General features: G+C 47.3%; 7 protein-coding genes and 1 non-coding gene across 8 annotated transcripts; 4 read left to right on the forward strand and 4 right to left on the reverse strand.

Moving 5' to 3' along the window:
• Positions 1–13: 13 nt before the first annotated feature.
• BDW43DRAFT_163374 (SulP family inorganic anion transporter) lies at positions 14–2994 on the forward strand. The gene is made up of 4 exons (XM_032038621.1): positions 14–798; positions 867–1496; positions 1547–2069; positions 2130–2994. Exons 1-4 carry the CDS (start codon positions 329–331, stop codon positions 2823–2825), a joined length of 2319 nt encoding a protein of 772 aa, XP_031897283.1. The 5' UTR covers positions 14–328; the 3' UTR covers positions 2826–2994.
• BDW43DRAFT_163357 (uncharacterized protein) lies at positions 2994–4312 on the reverse strand. Its single transcript, XM_032038620.1, has one exon. It carries the CDS (start codon positions 4210–4212, stop codon positions 3163–3165), a length of 1050 nt encoding a protein of 349 aa, XP_031897284.1. The 5' UTR covers positions 4213–4312; the 3' UTR covers positions 2994–3162.
• A 7-nt stretch (positions 4313–4319) lies between these two features.
• Positions 4320–6187, reverse strand: BDW43DRAFT_285444 (F-box protein). The gene is made up of 3 exons (XM_032042928.1): positions 5934–6187; positions 5353–5865; positions 4320–5297 (listed from the first exon to the last, which is right to left on the reverse strand). The coding sequence occupies exons 1-3, from the start codon at positions 6068–6070 to the stop codon at positions 4673–4675; spliced, it is 1275 nt and encodes a 424-aa protein (XP_031897285.1). The 5' UTR covers positions 6071–6187; the 3' UTR covers positions 4320–4672.
• Positions 6188–6311: 124 nt separating this feature from the next.
• Positions 6312–7168, forward strand: BDW43DRAFT_285446 (uncharacterized protein). The gene has a single exon (XM_032042929.1). The coding sequence runs from the start codon at positions 6904–6906 to the stop codon at positions 7132–7134; it is 231 nt and encodes a 76-aa protein (XP_031897286.1). The 5' UTR covers positions 6312–6903; the 3' UTR covers positions 7135–7168.
• BDW43DRAFT_285448 (cutinase) lies at positions 7162–9056 on the forward strand. Its single transcript, XM_032042930.1, has 3 exons — positions 7162–8154; positions 8212–8391; positions 8455–9056. Exons 1-3 carry the CDS (start codon positions 7825–7827, stop codon positions 8656–8658), a joined length of 714 nt encoding a protein of 237 aa, XP_031897287.1. The 5' UTR covers positions 7162–7824; the 3' UTR covers positions 8659–9056.
• Positions 9057–9081: 25 nt separating this feature from the next.
• Positions 9082–9152, reverse strand: BDW43DRAFT_t185. The gene has a single exon. It is a non-coding gene; the product is annotated as a tRNA-Gly (tRNA).
• Positions 9153–11229: 2077 nt separating this feature from the next.
• Positions 11230–12900, forward strand: BDW43DRAFT_321444 (slipin family protein; the record flags this gene model as incomplete). Its single annotated transcript, XM_032049329.1, has 4 exons — positions 11230–11419; positions 11550–11667; positions 11726–12218; positions 12273–12900. 4 exons carry the CDS (start codon positions 11230–11232, stop codon positions 12507–12509), a joined length of 1038 nt encoding a protein of 345 aa, XP_031897288.1. The 3' UTR covers positions 12510–12900.
• Positions 12901–14885: 1985 nt separating this feature from the next.
• Positions 14886–16667, reverse strand: BDW43DRAFT_163582 (HNH endonuclease signature motif containing protein). Its single transcript, XM_032038622.1, has one exon. It carries the CDS (start codon positions 16416–16418, stop codon positions 15300–15302), a length of 1119 nt encoding a protein of 372 aa, XP_031897289.1. The 5' UTR covers positions 16419–16667; the 3' UTR covers positions 14886–15299.
• Between the last annotated feature and the right edge of the window lie 1971 nt (positions 16668–18638).

Here is an 18638-nt window from a genome sequence, read left to right on the forward strand (position 1 = left end):
TTACAAACTCAATTGTTTAAATTTCACGCCGGTCTTGTTTCGACGGGCTTTATGTCAAGCAGACCTAACTTGACTCTTTGAATAATAATTTTTACTTCGTCTTCATGCTTCGCATCTCCCGCTAATTACCAATCGTGGCCACCGCTTGTTGCGCTACGGGATGCGCTACTTGTGACTTGCCCACTCCTCGCTGCCTTAAATTCAGCCTGGGGTTTGCTCTGCTTCCCGTTCCTTCCTCTGTTCATCTATGGATAGGATACATGGCGAGCGCTGAGTTACTCTGGACAGCAAAAGCAATACTAACCCAACGCGATCTCCGGGTGTAAACATGGAGTCCAGCTTCATACAGGAGCCGAATCAACAGCGCTCCTTCCGGGATCGAATCTTCAAGCTGTTTTGCACCCCTTCCTCAAACGACGCTTCGGCTCCCCCAGCAGGGTTCATAATTTCTGATAACGCAGCTCAAAACGAAGGGTCTACAATAATATATCCGCCTCGAGAGCCTGATGCAAGGACTCGTCTTCTTGAATCGTATGATCGCCGGGAGCCCGTCTGCGGTCTGAGGGGCTCCTGCGATCATGGCACGTTCTCTCCACGACCTGTACCTGAGGATAATCAAAAATGGGATTCCAGTTCCTCGGCGGATGTTGGAAGCGAGGAAAGACCGGACCCTCGGGAAGCAGCAGACAGCCATGCTCGGCACCCCAGCGACGCCTCTGGGTATCCCCAAGGACCAGAGAATATACCATCACTAGACTCCTCCCTTACAACGTTGCACATGAAGAATCCCAAGTCTCTGTATGTTCATATCCAATGTTGTGGAACGACTAATACTGGCCTTGTGCAGACAACTAACAACCTTTCAGGTATATATCATACTACATCCCGTTTTTCAACTGGATTACCCAATACCGCTGGTCATATATTCGAGGGGACTTGATTTCTGCGATGACTATTGCGTCCATCTATATCCCTATGGCGTTATCTTTGTCCTCAAATCTCGCTCACGCTCCTCCTATCAATGGCCTTTACTCCTTCGTGATCAACCCTTTCATATATGCGATATTTGGAAGCAGCCCGTTGTTAATAGTAGGCCCAGAGGCAGCGGGTTCTCTGCTTACTGGAACGATTGTCAAAGCGAGCGCCAAGCGAGGACAGTCGGGAGAGGATGATGAAGTCGCAAATGCCATAATAGTTGGAATAGCTACTACTATGGCAGGCACCATGATCCTGATCGCTGGGCTTACTCGATTGGGATTCTTGGACAATGTGCTGAGCCGGCCTTTCCTCAGAGGTTTCATTACGGCTATCGGTTTCGTGATTTTCGTGGATCAACTCATCCCGGAAGTTGGATTAACCGAACTAGCAAAGAATGCTGGCGTTACCCATGGGACTACGGTTGAGAAGCTCGTGTTTCTTGTAAGAAACATCGGAGATTGCCATGCTCTTACAACCGCAGTGGCTTTTGGGAGTTTTGCTATCATAATGGTATTCCGGTACGTGCTAATTCCTTGGAGGTTCCGTGTTCCAGACTCATCTCTATTAGGACCCTCAAGAAAATGCTCCAGCCACGATACCCTCAGGTGATTTATCTTCCAGATCGCATCCTTGTAGTTATTCTTTCAGCTGTCTTGACGTGGCACCTCGACTGGGACGAAAAAGGGCTGGAGATTCTGGGGCCCTTGAAGCAAAATGCTAACGGGCTTTTTGCGTTCAAATGGCCATTCCAATTTAGCCATATGAAACATGTACGCGCTGCAATGAGTACTTCTTTTGTCATCGCGTTGCTTGGCTTCTTTGAGTCCTCTGTTGCCGCCAAGGGACTTAGCGGCGAGGCCAGACAAGAAGGCGTTCAGGGGATGCCTGTCAGCCCCAACAGGGAGATGGTGGCACTGGGTCTTGCTAATACTTTAGGGGGTTGCTTTATGGCCCTCCCTGCATTTGGTGGTTATGCAAGAAGCAAAGTCAATGCTTCGACTGGAGCTCGGTCTCCAATGAGCAGCATCTTCCTGAGCATCATTACGTTTGTCTGCATCATGGTGCTCTTACCATATTTATATTATCTTCCGGTATGTCTCGATTCCGAGTACTTTGAGGCGAATACTAAGAAACTCGCTGCGATAATATAGAAAGCTGTTCTTTCGTCCATGATTTCTGTCGTTGCTTTCAGTTTAATTGAAGAATGCCCTCATGACATGGCCTTCTTTATTCGTTTGCGCGGATGGACGGAGCTAGTACTAATGCTTCTCATCTTCGTTTCGACTATTTTCTATTCTTTGGAATTGGGCATTGCGCTTGGTATTGGCCTTTCCATCCTGATACTTATCCGCCACTCCACCCAACCCCGGATTCAAATTCTCGGAAAAGTAGCAGGGACAACCGACCGTTTCGAGAATGCTGAACTTCACCCGGAAAATGTTGAGTTGGTTGAAGGCGCGCTTATTGTCAAGATCCCCGAACCGCTTACTTTTGCCAATACCGGTGAGCTCAAGAATCGGCTTCGACGGTTAGAATTATATGGCAGTAGTCGAGCACATCCTTCTCTTCCTCCAACACGCACCCCTGAACATAACAAGAACATCATATTCGACGTTCACGGCGTCACCAGTATCGATGGCTCTGGTACTCAGGTTTTGTATGAGATCGTGGATGGGTATGCAGACCAGGGAGTCAGGGTCTTCTTCTGCCGCGTCGCGACACGCAATGTTTTCCGTATGTTTGAAAGAAGCGGAATTGTAGAGCGATGTGGTGGGATGTCCCATTTCGTTCACCGTGTCGACGAAGCCCTCCGCCTTGCCGAATCGGAAGACCAGACTGAAATCTGAGCTGTATTACAACGTGCATGCCATGATTGTATAGCTGCATTCTGTTTATATGCGACCATTCACGATATAGATGATGCTTGACAACAATTGTATGCATATTAGCCGGCCCGTTGTCAATTTGCCAATGTTTAATACCTCGCCCTTGTATTGTGGCCCTCTTGCATGAGATCCTGTTAGTGAATGTTCATGAATCTAGCAACCAATTGAATTGTTCTCTCCGCAATATGCTGGCCTTTGAAGCATTAGCAATATAGCGTAAGTTGTCCAATATCATGTGCCCCTAGAGCCCCCTTTATAAGCACCGGCTTTCCCCCAGAACCCGCGCAAGTCAAGTCGGCTAGGGCTCCCTGATAAGACTTCTGCGAATGACAGAGAGAAGTAACACCTCGCTCGCTCTCAACGCAAGGCGTTTCTTCTCATCTCGAGAATGATCGTTGTCTTCAGCCAAATAATCATCTGCAGCTCCACTTCGTATCGGCTGCGCAACCAGTTTCATTCGCCCCTCAGCACCCAAGACGAACCCGCCGCACGCAATCTTGCTGATACGCACGTGTTTTCTAGCTGGGCTGTCTTTAGCAGACAAGCCAGCTAGATCTAGATCCATCGCAAGATGCTTCTCAATATACGAAGAAAGACCAGAAAGAATCGAACCACTCGGTTGATTCGAATCATCAGTAGCAGGCAGAAAACTTGTGATAGAACCCCGAGGGATATTAATATTGAGAGATCTCAATACAGGAGCCACAGAGGCAGAGAAAGATACTGTGATCTGTATCTCCTTCACGAGCTCCTCGAGAATAGTCCGCGAAGCTGCTGATTCTCTGTCGCGGCCTTGCGTCAAAGCGTCCACGTAGGACGCGAGCCCGGCGCATAGGAACTGTGAGGGGAGGCGAAGTGCAGAGCAGTAAGTGTCAAAATTTGCAGAGAGAAAGGAGACGAATGTCTGTCGTAGAGGCCCCGGTAACCGCGTTAACAGTAACGGGAGATAAGTGCTAGCTTTGTGAAGGTGGGATCCATTTGGTGGCGCCAGTAATGCGGCTTTGTAGGTGATATTTTCATACTCAAGTACCACGACAATTCCGCAGGGGTCCTCGGAACGGGTAATGTTGGGATCCCCTAAAGAGAGGCTTGATATAGCTTCCCAGGTGCAATCCTTGAGAGCGCCGGTTCGGGAGAGTGTATCTTCCTCTACGGTGGTTGCGCTCATGCCAACTTGGAAGCCGGCTAGCACATCTCCTGTGAGTTGGTCACGCAGTCGATTTGCGTAAGTTTTTAGAGCGTCTGGGTTGTCCAAAATAGACTGGAATTCTTTTTCATGGTGTAAAGGCGATAGACGGTGTAATGTCCATGAGGTATTTAACATCTGATTAGGAGTTGATGATGCCATTGTGGAGGCTTAGTGCATAGGGTTATATGACATGAACTAAGGGTTTGGTCAATTTCACGTATCAAGTGAAACTGGATCTTTCTTAAAAGCAGTTCCCCTTTTGAGATCATCACGACCGACACGACAGACTGTAGTTATCTTGGGCTATTCATAGACGCGACCTACCAGCGCGCAAACATGTCAAACAAAGCAATGCCAAGATTATATAACTTTAGGGCTTAGGGTTTCAGATAGGCGTCTCGGATGCATACATTCTAGGGTAAACAACGGTCTTTTTGAGAGCCATAGAAGAATAGGGATCCTTATCAGTGTTGTGTGAAGTAGTTGGTATGATGTAAGCCCATGTATGTACGCCTAACTGCCGAATACCTGTATATACCATGGTGAAGTGACCAATGACCCCCTTGAAAACGCCTCACCCGGACTAATACAATGCTTGCTACAATATCGATCAAGTGATTTATGCACGGTATCCCATTGAATCCCGACAATCCTGACATCCAAGTAGTACGGGTAAATTATCTCGGATCAAGATATGCTCTGCACGATGTTGTATGGCTCTTCGTGATGCCAACTCCTGCCGGGCAACCTCGAACCAGACGTCCTGGACAGAACTATGTAGATGGGTTTTTGGTGCACTTTCAAAAACCAACGAGTTCATATCGTCTTTTTCGTTTGATGTAATGTCATTGTGGAAGTTGTGCATAAAATCTTTTCGTTGCACTCGTTGGTTCCCGCCATCACCGATCTCAGCAGAGAAATACTCCACTATTCGGGTAAATGGCGAAACTGTGAGTAACGAGCTAATCCAACTGTCATCCGACGGTCCAGGTTCATCCGGAGGCACTGTATACCGAAGATAGGAAACAAGGAGTTGCATGCAATGGTGTGTGGCGATGAGAGTGGCGGTGTTCGTGAAAGGGGGAGATTGTAATATCTTGACTTGCAAGCCTCGATACATAGACTTGCGCATGCCCGGCGGAATAGGGACTGGTAGTCGCCCAGCTTCGAAGTCACGCAAAAGAACGTTGGTCTGTTCCCGTCGAGCGAGAGTGTAGGACTCGAGGAAGTAGAGAGTATAATACCTGTCAGGGTCATTAAGAAGCACGCCAACAAATGCTGCTCGAGAATAGCACCTACATTAGCGGCGTAAGATAGAACCATATCCTGGCGGTCCCTCGCTTCACGAACTCACTGCGGTCGTTTCTTGAAGGGAAGACGGATTTCATGAATGCCTGCTCGTTGTGAACAAACCGATCCATGACGCGGTCTGCGATGTAATAGCACAGCTTCGAGCAGAGTTTCTGTCGACGTCGTAGGCTATACACGTATCTGAAAGTATATATATGGCCACCCTTGGCACTCTTTGCGGGCGGGAAAAGATCCGATAGCAGCACTACGTCATCCTCCGGATGGCGTGTGTATGTCCTTTGACTATCTATCGGAGACGGAAGTGTTCCATGACGGCGCTGGCGAAGATACTGCCGAGTGATCGCATGTTCATGTGTAGTAAGAAGCTCATAGAAGGCTTTGCAAACGAGTTTCAATGGGAATAAGTCCGTGATGCCGCAATGGGCGAATATCTTTATTTGAATCTCAACAGGGACAATGTCCCATAGCGAAGAAGTTGGCACCGGGTTGAGTTTGTCGATACTATAAGCGTGTTAGCAGTGAGCTACATCAGGGTTGGCGTTGGCAACCAAGGCATCCGCGGGACGTACTCCGATGTCGAAGAGACCGATGAAGAAAAGGGATTGTGTCTAAACGGATTATTTCTCTTGGTGTCTGATTTCCTCCCCCTGTTGATGGCAGCGCGGGCTCTTTTCACATGGAGGACCAACTGAACGATTGGGCTCATTATCGGGTTTCTAAAGACATGAGGAGACCAGCTCCAGCTCAGGGCCAGCTTAGGAAGAAGCTTGTAACCATGGATGCGAAGGTGTTGCTTGTGATTAAATCGATGTCACCCAAGCCGGATTCGCCGCTTTTCCGGTTTGAGGCAGGAGGGGGCCTGACTAAGCATAGTATAACTTAAGTTAACTAGCCTTGATTGATTCAATTACTACAGCCCCAATGAGGTCTAATTCAAGGTCCCTGATGCTATTTAAAGCAGCGTGGCGATGAGGGTTCGTTTGATGAATTTACTGTGGTGTTGCATCTTTTTTACCAGCTTTCTGAAGAGTGAAAAGGTCAGTGCCTGCTGATCTGTGCGCTTAATAACAGCCCATATACATACAGTGCGCATTTAACACTTTCTGCGACAGTAGAGGTTCTTTTCGTCCAGACTGGATCCACTTTAACGGCTTAATTAGCTCTTAAACCAATCAACACAATCCCTTTTTCCTCGTCCATGTATGTGACATTGGTTGGAGGACATATCGTTGACCTGGTAATAGAGAATGACACTTGAATTTACTACCATTTGTAATGTTTCACGATAACAACTTTATTAGCTTCTCTGATTCTTCCTCTATCCTTCTAATACCCTGGTCTCGCTACCAAAATCTCTTCATTTACTCGCCTCCATCTTATTTACCTACGGCCCAGGTTTTTGCATAGGCAAACCGATTGACAAAAGACTTTTGCTGAAGGACTGATATCGACAGATAAATTCAATGAGACTTTGTACTAGCTCTAGGCTTGGAGCTACGCATAATATGAGCTGTTTCTTGAAACCTTCAAAATGGGGAAATGGTCCCTCGTAAAGCAGGTAGTATTACTACTACCCAACTTGCATTTGCTGCTTCACCACCAATCGGCGGCTTAGGATATCCTAGCGAACAAGGGCTTCATCTTTCATTGCGCCTCAATGCCCCAGTGGAGCTATGGAAGTCGCTCATTATGCTAGTAACCACCAGTATCATCACCTGGTTGCTCCGCCACTTAATCTTCCTTGCTTACAATGTAGACCCCGCCTTCTAAATTCAAACCCGCTGGGATCACGCTAACGGGATGCATAATTGCAGATATTAATTAGCACAAACAGGACCACGAGATCCATTATTTGGGTCTTGTTCAGGACGGTTAAGCTTGTAATTACAGTTGTCTAGAATGGCACGAATTAGGACAAGCTTTGTAAGACCATCCATATCATTCCTCGGGGAAACCCAATACCAGTGCTGAGGTGATAGCACCATTGTCTTTCGCTTTATGAGTAAGCCCACTTTTTGTTGCTGCTGAACGTCGTATCTCTAAATATTATGGGGGTTTGCATTGGATGGGGTATTTCGTTTGAAATAGCGGGAATTCAATGTAAGGCGTGGACACCAAAGGTGTCTATGGAGTATTCGTGGTTTTCATAAACTCAATGTCTTGGCCCTGGTATTCCTGGCTCTGCAACAGTTGAACAAATATATTATTTCACCCAGCGGTTGGAGCATAGTTCCCTCGTATTTGTAATAATAACATTTGTTCGTTGAGGAGAACAAAGCAAACTGTGTCTATGAGCGGACTGTGAGTAAGCAACATGACACCGATCTCCGCTGCAAGGCCACGCTGTAAGACAAAGTGTAGCCATCCCTTGCAGCAGAACCAGTTGCCATACTTTTTAAGGCACGCTTCGGACTGCAAAACTGACACCCAGTTCGTAGTCTTAAATCCACTTCCCCAACAATGCTTTCGCTACTTAAAATCTTACTATTTTCTAAAGCCCTGTCTATACGAGTCAATTCGCTCCCACAACAGAGTAGCTGTTCTGGAATTCATGTATTCGGTGCCCGCGAAACATTCGCACCTGATGGTTTTGGCGCAGCCGGGGACATTGTAAACCTTATACTTGAAGCCCATCCAAGTGCCACGTCTGAGGCGATCGATTACCCAGCTGCAGGGGGGGATTTTAATGCTTACTCTGTTCGGCGGGGAGCTCAGGCAGTTGCTACCCAAGTCAGTGATTATGCAAATCGCTGCCCGGAGACGAAACTTGTGTTGGTTGGCTATTCGCAAGTATGATACTCTCGTACCTTTGGGGCCAATGGAGAACATGTTGGCTAACGCAACCAGGGCGCCCATATAATCGATGATGCTATGTGCGAAGGTGGAGATACATACATGGGAATAAGCAATATCACTGCGCCCATCCCTATTGCCGTTGGTTCCCATGTCAAGGCGATGATCTGGATGGGTAGTCCTCGCCATACGCCGGGGGCACCATACAATGTGGGGACATCAAATGCTCCGGGCGTAAGTATATGACCTCCTGGCTTACTCTAGAGATGATCTAACCCGCTTCTAATCTTCTCCTAGTTCGATCCGCGCCTGACTGGCCAGATATGCGCTCCCTACACCAATATCATACAGTCGTATTGCGACGACGCAGATCCATATTGCTCCGATGGAGATAATGAGACATTGCATATGAATTATGGCCAAACTTACGGCCTGGCTGCATTACAGTTTGTCAACAACCAGCTGAGTCAGAAAACACGAGAACGTCATTCTTTACTATAAAGATGACGGGAAGGACTGCTAAGAGTGGTACGTTTTTGGGAAATATTATCTCGCATGTGCTTGGTTTTGCGAATCCGTTACTACCCTGACAGTCTCCCAAAAAAATGCACTGTGAATTGCCCTAGGCTGTCGATGGCTATGAGTTTGGCCGACTAGTTGAATGTACCAAGCAAAGTATATATATAAACATGGCATAAACAAATCATACACTGCAAGAGCTATCTAGCCACATAATCACAAGAATTTTACGACAGCTGGTCCGAAATAGGATAGAGTTTGCCCTTCCTTCACGAGCCGGCTTGTACAAGAAACTATATAGGCAAGCCATGGTGATGTATATATGGAAGAGAGAAGAAAATGAAAGAAGGAATAGGGAATACATTCACGGTGGAAAAAAAAGAAAAAAAAGAGAGGCGAAAAAAATGCATCATCCGTGAATCGAACACGGGCCTCATCGATGGCAACGATGAATTCTACCACTAGACCAATGATGCTCCTTATTGTAAGGGGGGTTTCGTATTTCGAAATTATAATCCTAAAACTAAGCTCTTTATCAAATCCTAGCATTTAAAGTCTGGTGGCTATAATTCGTAGCCGAAACGCTAAAAAGATTCTCCCCTCAAGGTATATTGACTAGTGTGAAGCCTTGCAGTCTGAGAGATTTCAAACTCCCTCTTCTCAAGCACGCCATCCAAGTGATCTAATGATTCTAATGTATAGATTGTTGAACGATTACACACGTCAATTCATGGTTTCACCTGATACAAAAGCGAATGAACCTTGGCTTGCCGTTCCAACATACACCAGTAACAGAAGCTCCTACTCGCCCATATGTACAGCTCGTCCAGACTCTGCGCAACTCGTGACTTCCAAGGGTGGAACAATAATGCTCATCCAACCTCTGACCTGGTGCCAGCATGAAGTGACCATATCACTGGCAAATTATTTTCGGGTAACCGGCATTGCCATGGTGTAGGAGATCAGGGCAGGGCTTGTAGACTAGAACCATATTACATCAGGAGGCTCCGCTATGCCGTTCTACACTTCCCAAAAATATGTTAGATCTTCCATTGTTTGAACCATAAGGATCGTAAGTAAACAACCAACTAGTAAAGTTTATACAAATATGCAACCGACCCACTATAATTCTAAGCAAGAAAGACCTCTGAAGCTCGGCCGTAATTTCCTGCTTTAACGAAGTTCATCTGTTTTTCCAAGTCGTCCATTCCATCCCCTTTGAGGGTTCACTGTACTATGCAGTCCGAAGTAGTATCGGGACATGGCAACAAAGCAGTTGTCTTTTGAATGGAAGGAGAAAGGAATAATATGCCATTTGGACATGCTTTAGATTGGCACACCGCTTGGAGCTTTAGGATTGGTGCCCCCCTACTCCACTGGGGGCAGTGAGAGAACGGTAACACGTGAACGAAGGAAGCCATAGCCCCGTTGCGCCCAACAGTAGGGCAAAGAACAGCGGGCCTGGCTTGGCCCGTGTTTTGTCCAGTCCGGGTAATTCCCGTCTACTACGTAGAAGTATCGATACGGAATATGTATGTAGTCTTGATCATATCGCCGAGGAAAGATGATCAAGGTTGAATATAACGGGGCATCTTGTGCAGTGGGAGGATATCCTACTGCATTAGTACAAGGCATTGCTCATTTACAACAGTATGGCATAGATAATGGCATCCGTACTTCGTACTCCGTACCGCCGCAGACAAACATGTGAGACTGATTGATTGGCTTCAAGCAAGGGCGGTGCATGAGCCATGATCTTGACTCTTGAGAACCATGACGTGCACAAAAATTCGATCGCAGCCACTAGAAGACATCTGGAAGCAATGGTAGTTTCACGTGGATCAGTAGCTATTTTGCGGCAGTGCTATCAATCAAATATCGGGATCATGATGTAATCTTCAGGGATATGATATATCACCCAAGAATCATCTTCACTCGTCCTCCCTAGAAGGGTAACTCGTATTCATCTTGAAGGCACTAGTGTGTTGAGTTTATATCAATTTTTTTGGGGGGTTAGCCTATGATAAGGCTGCATGGAAAGCACCTGATCACCAACTGCCAATGGACCAAGAAAGCGACTCAGCCTTGGGGCGCGGTGGATGGGAAACCTTAGGCCATCCTTCACAACGGGTCTGACCAACACTTGATATCCTTACCAGCCAACAAAACGCCCAGGCTCAAACCCCGCTAGTCTACAAGCGGAGTAATGGGCCCACCACTGCCCGGATCCCACCCGGACCCACAGAAGCGGAGAAGTAAGATGCCTGAGGTAATGAATTTGTTGAAGTAACATTTCATTTCCAAACAATTTGCTATTTAATCGGTCCGTTTCCCTTCATTCCCTGCAGTGCTACATACCAGTTCTCCTATTCTGTAACCTTATATACCATCGAATATCTTTGCCCACCCCCGAGCCTTTTAAATACTCCAATTTTATCTGATTCGCAACGTCCGTCCTTACGGTGGTTATCACTCCGGCGACCGGTCAATTGTTCAATTAAACCATAACCGCACCGATTCAAGATCAGTCGATCAGAGCCAATAGCATCTAGCATGTCTGCCGAAGACCCAGCAGTAAACGGCAAAGCGCCCGTTCAGCCTCTCGGCCATCACGACAGCCACGGACATTCCGCTCTTGTGAATGTACAGCCCGCGCGGTTGGCAGACCTTCAACCAAAGTATGCACAGAGGATCGAGCATGATGCTGAGAATCCGGAAGCCCATGGGTGGTATGCAGGCCTCAGTAAGTCTCCATCATAGTTTCACTCTCCCGTCCCTCCCCCCTTTTTCGGGTATCATTTCTATCGTGTTCTGTTTTCAAGTAGCATATCTCGTTCAAAATATGCCAATCAGAGATGGCTGACCTCGTGCAGTTCATGGTCTTGGAGAATTTATCGGATGCCTCGGTGCCATTCCATGCTGCGTTTGCTGCCCCAACCCTTATAAGCCTGTCGCTCAAGGTGAGGTTGGTCTTGTGTCGAAGTTTGGACGGTTCGTGTTGTGCCCGTGAAAAATTGGCACACAAAGGCGATGTTAACTTAGTCTGCAGCTTTGAACGTGCGGTCGACCCCGGCCTCGTTAAAGTAAACCCTCTCAGCGAGCGCTTGACTGCGGTCGATGTGAAGATTCAGATCGTCGAGGTGCCTCGTCAGGTCTGTATGACTAAGGATAATGTCAATTTGAACCTGACCTCTGTCATCTACTACCAAATCATCTCGCCTCACAAAGCCGCCTTCGGCATCTCCAACGTACGACAAGCGCTTGTGGAGCGCACCCAGACAACTTTGCGCCACGTCATTGGAGCAAGAGTGCTGCAGGATGTGATTGAACGTCGCGAGGAGATTGCCCAGTCGACCGCGGAGATCATCGAAGATGTAGCCGCCGGATGGGGTGTTCAGGTCGAGTCCATGCTCATTAAGGATATCATTTTTAGCAATGATTTGCAGGATTCACTTTCGATGGCGGCTCAGTCCAAGCGGATTGGTGAGAGTAAGGTTATTGCTGCTCGTGCTGAGGTTGAATCGGCCAAATTGATGCGACAGGTACGAGAAATTTCCCTTCGTCAAATGTGGCTGGGAGCTAATTTTCCCCCTTAGGCCGCCGACATTCTTTCTTCTGCTCCTGCTATGCAAATTCGGTACCTCGAGGCAATGCAAGCCATGGCCAAGACAGCAAATAGCAAGGTCATATTTTTGCCTGCCATGAACCAAACCGTACAGCAACAACTTGCTGCCGCCGACAATGCTGGCGAAGGGCCTAGCCGCTACGGTGCCAGTCAGGTGGACGAGGGGTTCCAGCGTGCTATGAATGCACGGGTGGTTGAGGATATCTGAAGAATGAATTCCCCCAAATCCTGAAGGATACGAAATGACTGCTTGTGAACGTTATACGGTAATTTTTATTGAAGATTTTCAACTGTGTGTTTTATACTGATGAGGCCTGACACAAGCCATCTCGTGGCTTTCTGTGCCTCCTAATCTTGCCTCTTCGTTTTCTTTTTCGAATGGACTGACGATACCCATCCTCTTCCCTGTCTTTCCTGTCTTTGTTTGGGTGAAGATTACTTTTTCCCCTGTGTGTTTATGCAGACATAGTTTGCTATTCATTGTCAATAATTGAAACATCACTCTCTTTGAGTCTGACCTTTGTCAAGTCCTCAATGTAATCCTAGAAATTCTGAATATATGCGATTCTGTCTTGAATGTGTTTTGCATATCTATATGAAGTACTCTTTTAAAAGAAGCAGACGGCGAGAGGGCTGCCAGAAACGGCCGCAGGTGAGGCCGTTTTAGGCCATCGATTTCCGTGACCGCGCCGACGAGCCGTCTGACAGCCCGCCATCGAAAGTGTTGTGATCTCAGGGAATGATGACATTTGAAAGGAGACAAGACGTAAATTGAGCAGTATATTGCCTGAATAGATACAGGAAGAAGGAGAGATTCCCAGGGGTTAAAACTCTCGCACACTTGCCAAGGCGCTAGCCATACACCAGCTATACGCCATATCTTCAACAGAAAGATATCCTCCGACTCCACAAGGGCTTGCGAAAGACAGAGAGCTCCCTGCTCGTACAAATGCGGGCAGGGAAAATAGGGCTACAGGCCTTTCTTCTTGAAAGGTGAGTCACCGCCGTGGCTACGCCAATGTGCCACTGCGGCGACGGCCGGGAGACGGCGGTGCATGTTGTGGCATACTGCCCAGAGGACACTGCCCAACCCGATATGCTGTTCGCGATGCGAACATGTTGCGACTTAGAGACGGCGGTCCGAGATCCAGATAAAGCAGCCCGGCTGGCCCTCTGCTTTACGAGGAGAGGGCGACTAGGGGAGTACAGTATAGTCGCACCGCAAATCGCTGACAGTGGAAATATGACGCAAGGGGAGTGCAGCGTGGAAGCGCCAGAGAGAATCTCGCACCGGTGAAGCCCGGGGCCTCATTTATCCATCCTTTCCAACCCTAATTTTCTGCCAGCAGACGGGGATGATACCTTTGCAGTATGCGCAGGCAGCAAGCGACGAGCGTGCAAGATACAAAAGAGTAACGAACAGTTTTTCATCTGGCCTGTAGGGTACAGTTTTCTATATGATAGGAAAGGTGGAAGGACCACCTAGCTAGATGGCTTAGGCATTAGGCCCGAAGTGTAAGACTAATAATAATAAACAATAGTAGAAGACGTACACCAACCCATTCTACAATAGTGGGTCAAAAGTCTGATTACACTCAAAAAAATCAAAAAAAAGGAACAAATTCAAAATCGATTTTCTCAGCAAATTCAAATGGATTTAATCTACAAATGAGTTCTATAGGTTCCTCATTCAATACTTTGTATACCAGCCACTTGCTTGATGTACAGCTTGAAGTCTACGAGGCATAGATCGAATTAAGCGATCTATCACCTCCTGGGATATAGCCCACCAAGCTTCCTGGATATGCTTTCTAAAGCGCGTCCAGTCAATTTTTGATCTTCCCCCTAGAAATAGCATAGGGTAGAGCTCCAAAAGCTTGCGCTTAAGCAGGGCCCAGATGTGCTCTATAGGATTTAAATCAGGCGAATGAGATGGCCAATCCAGAACCCAAATTTCATGGGATTCAAACCAGTCCTGTGCTTCAGCTGAAACATGAATTTTTGCATTATCCTGCTGAAATATAGTGCCAGGCTCATAGATTGGTAAGAGGCCCTTTTCTAAGCAAGCAATATATGATTTCGTTGAATAACCGCCCCGGCGAGCTAATTCATCCCGCTCCATAATAATCAAATCAGATTGGCCACCTAGCCATATAGAACCCCATACCATTTGGGAAATATCTTTTCCATGGCTTATTAGGTTCACTAGATCACGCCTGTAGGCTTCATTTGAGAAACGAAAGACATATTGAGAAGAGGAATTAGACTTTCTCTGCACCGAGCATTCGTCAGAAAATATGATTTCATTCCAGTTGGTATATCTTAGCCACGCACGCGCAAATTGAAGACGCTTTTTGGCTATCTCAGGCCTTAGAGCTATACGCTTCTTGCTTTTCCATTTTTTTAAATGAAATCGCTTAAGAACCCGCTTGATTGTTGAGGCAGAGAACCCAGAATCACTATTTGCACACAGGGCTCTGTAGCTAAGTTTTGGTCTCCGGCGAGCCAACAGATAGATATAGCGCTCAATAGAACGATCGACCTTTGCAGGCCTCCCCTTTCTAGGAAGTGATTGAAAGGTGTGATTGCGTAGAAAGCGCTTTTTTGTTGAATAGATTGTATTGCGACTGACACCAAATTGCTTAGCCAATTGAGTTGGAGATGCCTTGTTTTCTAGAGCAGATAAAATGGCTGCTCGAGTCTCAGGAGAAAGCTCTGCATTAGGCCTTCGATTTCCACTTATCTCCGTCCCAAAAGCCCTCCTTTTGATGTAATAGAAGGTGGTTGAAAAAGGTGAGCTCTTTCGACGCGTCGCGGGAACGCGCTAGTGTAATCAGACTTTTGACCCACCTTGTACCTCTAGAGGACCGTCACTGGATCTCGCAAACGGGTTAATCTCCCAGTCATTTATAATATTCCCCGTAGTCACTTAGTATGAATACCTGCCAGCAAAATAGCCCTCTATAACGCGGTGACATCTAGAGACTCAAGTTAGACATTAGCCTGCTGTCGGCCTTTGGTTTTCAGCTCCTTCGAGCATAGGCGAAGTAGGTCGCTGCTTGACCTTGGGTTCCTCTAGGACTGGCCGTTCATTCGCAGCGGAGGCCAGTAATGACAGCCTGCTCACGGAGAGAAGGTCCCCGATCCTGGTGCTGCCATCCCTAGCTAATCCCCCACTCATCCGGCCCAGATCTCGCCTGATTAGTTCGATCTTCTCACCACGACCGGTTAAATGTAAGATATTGCCGATGGCCGCATGGATGGCCAGGAGAGAGGGATCAGGCAAGGGAAATCGTCCATCATGGCTTGTGAATGTAACAAACCGGTCGCGAGGAAGAAACCCTTCATACCCCCCGGCAAATGTTGGAAATACCTTAAGGTTATATCGATTTGAGATTTGAGTCGATTCGAAGACAAAGTGAAATCCCCCAAACTGGCTATGAAGAGAGTCAACCATCATGAAGACATTGTCTTCTCGGTTGACATCCTCAGAAAAGAAGTTCATACGGGAGCGAAGGCCAGGAAAGTATCGGTAGAGGTTGACCCAAAGCGTTGCATGTCTATATCGTTTATCTCTGTCGTCTTCTCGAAATTCGCCTAAGGCAAACGGAATAATATGCACAGCTTGCAGAAGTGCGGCTGAGCTAGAGGGGCGTTGGTGGTAATTCCAGCTCCAAAGTTTTGATACACAACACCGATATCCATCCCTTTTCAGACAGTGATCGCGTAGTTGTTGTTCATCGACTCTTCGAACGGAATGGATATCTTGGGAGAGCAGATTGTCAATAGAGTCTTCAACGCCAAGGCGTGGGGACGGAGTTATGGCGGGTGTAGTGCCCCCATGAGCTAACATGGGCCGCAGCAAGCCGCTCTCGAGGCTCTCAGCCAGCTGCCGAAGTTCTTCATCATCGACGCGCTGGTACACGTCCTCAGCTAGGTTAACTTGTCCATCTGCCGGGAGATACTTGAAAAAAGTTTGCAAGAAGTGTGCAGTATCATCGTTCTGGTCAAGTGGTTGGTATCGAGCAATCTTTTTCTCCAGAGTTTGTTTGGCCTGAGCGAAAGTTTCGAAGACGTTAGAAGAAACCGCAGGGCTTAGGCTCTCTTGTGACGACATCTTGATCAACCGTAGCAAAGCGGAATACGGAGGAAATAGCCAGAGAGATTTGATAGGTCCAATCAACCAGTAAAATCATAAGTGGAGACGATAGAGGAAATTAAACTAGTATGGTAGCGGTAAAAGGGAGTCTACATCATATCATTCGCTGAGCACTGACAAGTACCCGCTGTGTGCTGTGTCTGTAGGCCCTGTTGGGCCCAGAAGGTCGCTTCTCGCACAGTAGAAATGTAGAGGCGGACAACCAGAGGGGATGATTTTAATTCTTCGATGCAGAAGCGATAATGTAATCGCTGTTTCGTCACGATGCGAGGAGAAGGAAATGATGGGACGATGAAGGTTTCTCGAGGGGAGAGTGATTCAGGTGCGCTTAATGAGCTGTTATGTCGAAGTACTTAGTGACGACGATTACGCGATGCGGTTTAGCGTGTCTATTTGGGGAAAGCGCTCCCTTAAAACGTTTGGTATCTACATGCGTTTCTTTAAAGTCACCTCTTATCACCGCTTCAACTTCTTGCTGATTTCTGCCCTTCTACTTCTCCTTCTCTTTTCGCCCCTATCCATGCGCTGTTGGTGAGGTACTTTTACCATTGATCTGTGTTGCCGAGCTGCGCCGTCCCTTTTTCCCGTGTGTGAAACGGTTGGTCGTGTGCGATCCCCTCGAGCGCAGTTTTGGCTGGATTCCGTCGTCCTGCTCCCACTGATGCGCTTTGGATGAGACATTTTGCCCTTGGTCCGCTATGCCAAGCTGCATCTCCTTCGCCTCCTCCCCTGCCAAAGCGTTAGTTGTCTAATCTCCACGCTCGGCGCCTACTGCACTATTTCAGGATGATCATTCTTGCGCAACATGGCTCCGAGTCTGCCTTATGGTCTGGATTGTCAGCCTTGCCTGACAAGGCCCAACTCATTTCGAAGACCAAAGGAAATAGGTATTCCTTTCATCCGACAGAACTGTCTCGACCGTTATAAGGGATCGCTGATGGTTGCCTACCCTACAACAATCTATTAGGTACCTACAGCGATTTCCACACCATTCTAGCGTTATGGTCACAGATACACGATAACCGGGCCAGGTGTGGAACATCCGCGATATTATTGTCGTCCAACTGAGAGTAGCCAATTAATATCCTTCGCATGCACATTCATCATGCGGGCCGTAATGCTTTGACGGGGCTATTCATGGTATATATTGACATCCAAGTGCGCCTCATCCTACACAAGTGGCAGGAATCGCTTAGTATAGGAAACACAAAGAGCAGGTTAATAGATATGAGATGTATCCATAAGTGCTATTCCTGGCTGAGATTCGGAGTTACCTACAATAACACCTCATTAGCTGCATAGATTTGAGGTGATGAACGGACAAACGAGGTTTTATTGATGTGGTGGTAACAGTACTAGGCGGAGTCGGACTTTGATAATGACGGGGCCTGAAGCTTGTCCGCCTCCTGTGCGTCTCGGCTATGCCTAGGACCATGGAATAACCGACAAATAGAGCTCGCTTGGCTCTTGTGAGTATTCCCGACTGTAAAGGTGATGCACATGCAGCAGCTCTCCGAAAATAGCAACAGTGTTCTGCTGGTATTAGCGTACAATGATGAAAAGGCTGCCCTAGAAGCTGTTTTTCTACTGAGCGTGCCTCGCACTGTGTATCGGACATGGAGCTATTGGCAAACATATCTCTATTGAATACAGTCATGCTTGAGCTCCTGAGACTAGAGAATGTTCCTAGAGTCGAATGTCTGAGGGTGCTGGTCTATGGGAGGCTCCGAGTGTGGTGGTTCAAGCTGAGAAGCTCAAGGGTCTGAATGCAAACCATCATTCGAACACACCTTGACTGATGGGCGGATTGGAAAGGGGTGACATTCACTTGCATGGAACCGTCCTATCATAGCTTTTGTAGCAGTATCACGGGATGAACTAAATGGAGGCGGTGTGTCAATGATTGATACAGGACTTGGGTAGTGACTGACGTCGGGCATATCAGGCAAAGATGGGGGTGTCTCTTGAGTGGGTTTCTATGCCTAAAAGTTTGTCAGGGCGATCAAGGATGAAGGGAAGTGAACAGGGTTGGGAGGTTTCTGAGGATAGGGAAATTGGAAGGACTATGGAATCGCCAATGAAGGGGTAAGATTGAAGAAGTGAAGGAATTGCAATTTGATCGCCTTTAGCTATGGGCATGAAGCCATTCCTAACTGATAATCGCACAACGCAGACCGC

Source organism: Aspergillus alliaceus, assembly GCF_009176365.1.
Source record: "Aspergillus alliaceus strain CBS 536.65 unplaced genomic scaffold BDW43scaffold_42, whole genome shotgun sequence".
Classification (NCBI taxonomy): Eukaryota; Fungi; Ascomycota; class Eurotiomycetes; order Eurotiales; family Aspergillaceae; genus Aspergillus; species Aspergillus alliaceus.

Excerpts from the sequence above, each read along its gene's own strand:
- BDW43DRAFT_163374 (XM_032038621.1), top strand. The coding sequence starts at position 329 with ATGGAGTCCAGCTTCATACAGGAGCCGAATCAACAGCGCTCCTTCCGG. Across the intron at positions 799-866 it reads ATGAAGAATCCCAAGTCTCT|GTATATATCATACTACATCC; the intron begins GTATGTTCATAT and ends ACAACCTTTCAG. Across the intron at positions 2,070-2,129 it reads CATATTTATATTATCTTCCG|AAAGCTGTTCTTTCGTCCAT; the intron begins GTATGTCTCGAT and ends GCGATAATATAG.
- BDW43DRAFT_163582 (XM_032038622.1), bottom strand. The coding sequence starts at position 16,418 with ATGTCGTCACAAGAGAGCCTAAGCCCTGCGGTTTCTTCTAACGTCTTC.
- BDW43DRAFT_285444 (XM_032042928.1), bottom strand. The coding sequence starts at position 6,070 with ATGAGCCCAATCGTTCAGTTGGTCCTCCATGTGAAAAGAGCCCGCGCT. Across the intron at positions 5,866-5,933 it reads TCGGTCTCTTCGACATCGGA|TATCGACAAACTCAACCCGG; the intron begins GTACGTCCCGCG and ends ACACGCTTATAG. Across the intron at positions 5,298-5,352 it reads TTCTATCTTACGCCGCTAAT|GTATTATACTCTCTACTTCC; the intron begins GTAGGTGCTATT and ends TGACCCTGACAG.
- BDW43DRAFT_285448 (XM_032042930.1), top strand. The coding sequence starts at position 7,825 with ATGCTTTCGCTACTTAAAATCTTACTATTTTCTAAAGCCCTGTCTATA. Across the intron at positions 8,155-8,211 it reads TGTTGGTTGGCTATTCGCAA|GGCGCCCATATAATCGATGA; the intron begins GTATGATACTCT and ends TAACGCAACCAG. Across the intron at positions 8,392-8,454 it reads GGACATCAAATGCTCCGGGC|TTCGATCCGCGCCTGACTGG; the intron begins GTAAGTATATGA and ends ATCTTCTCCTAG.
- BDW43DRAFT_285446 (XM_032042929.1), top strand. The coding sequence starts at position 6,904 with ATGGTCCCTCGTAAAGCAGGTAGTATTACTACTACCCAACTTGCATTT.
- BDW43DRAFT_163357 (XM_032038620.1), bottom strand. The coding sequence starts at position 4,212 with ATGGCATCATCAACTCCTAATCAGATGTTAAATACCTCATGGACATTA.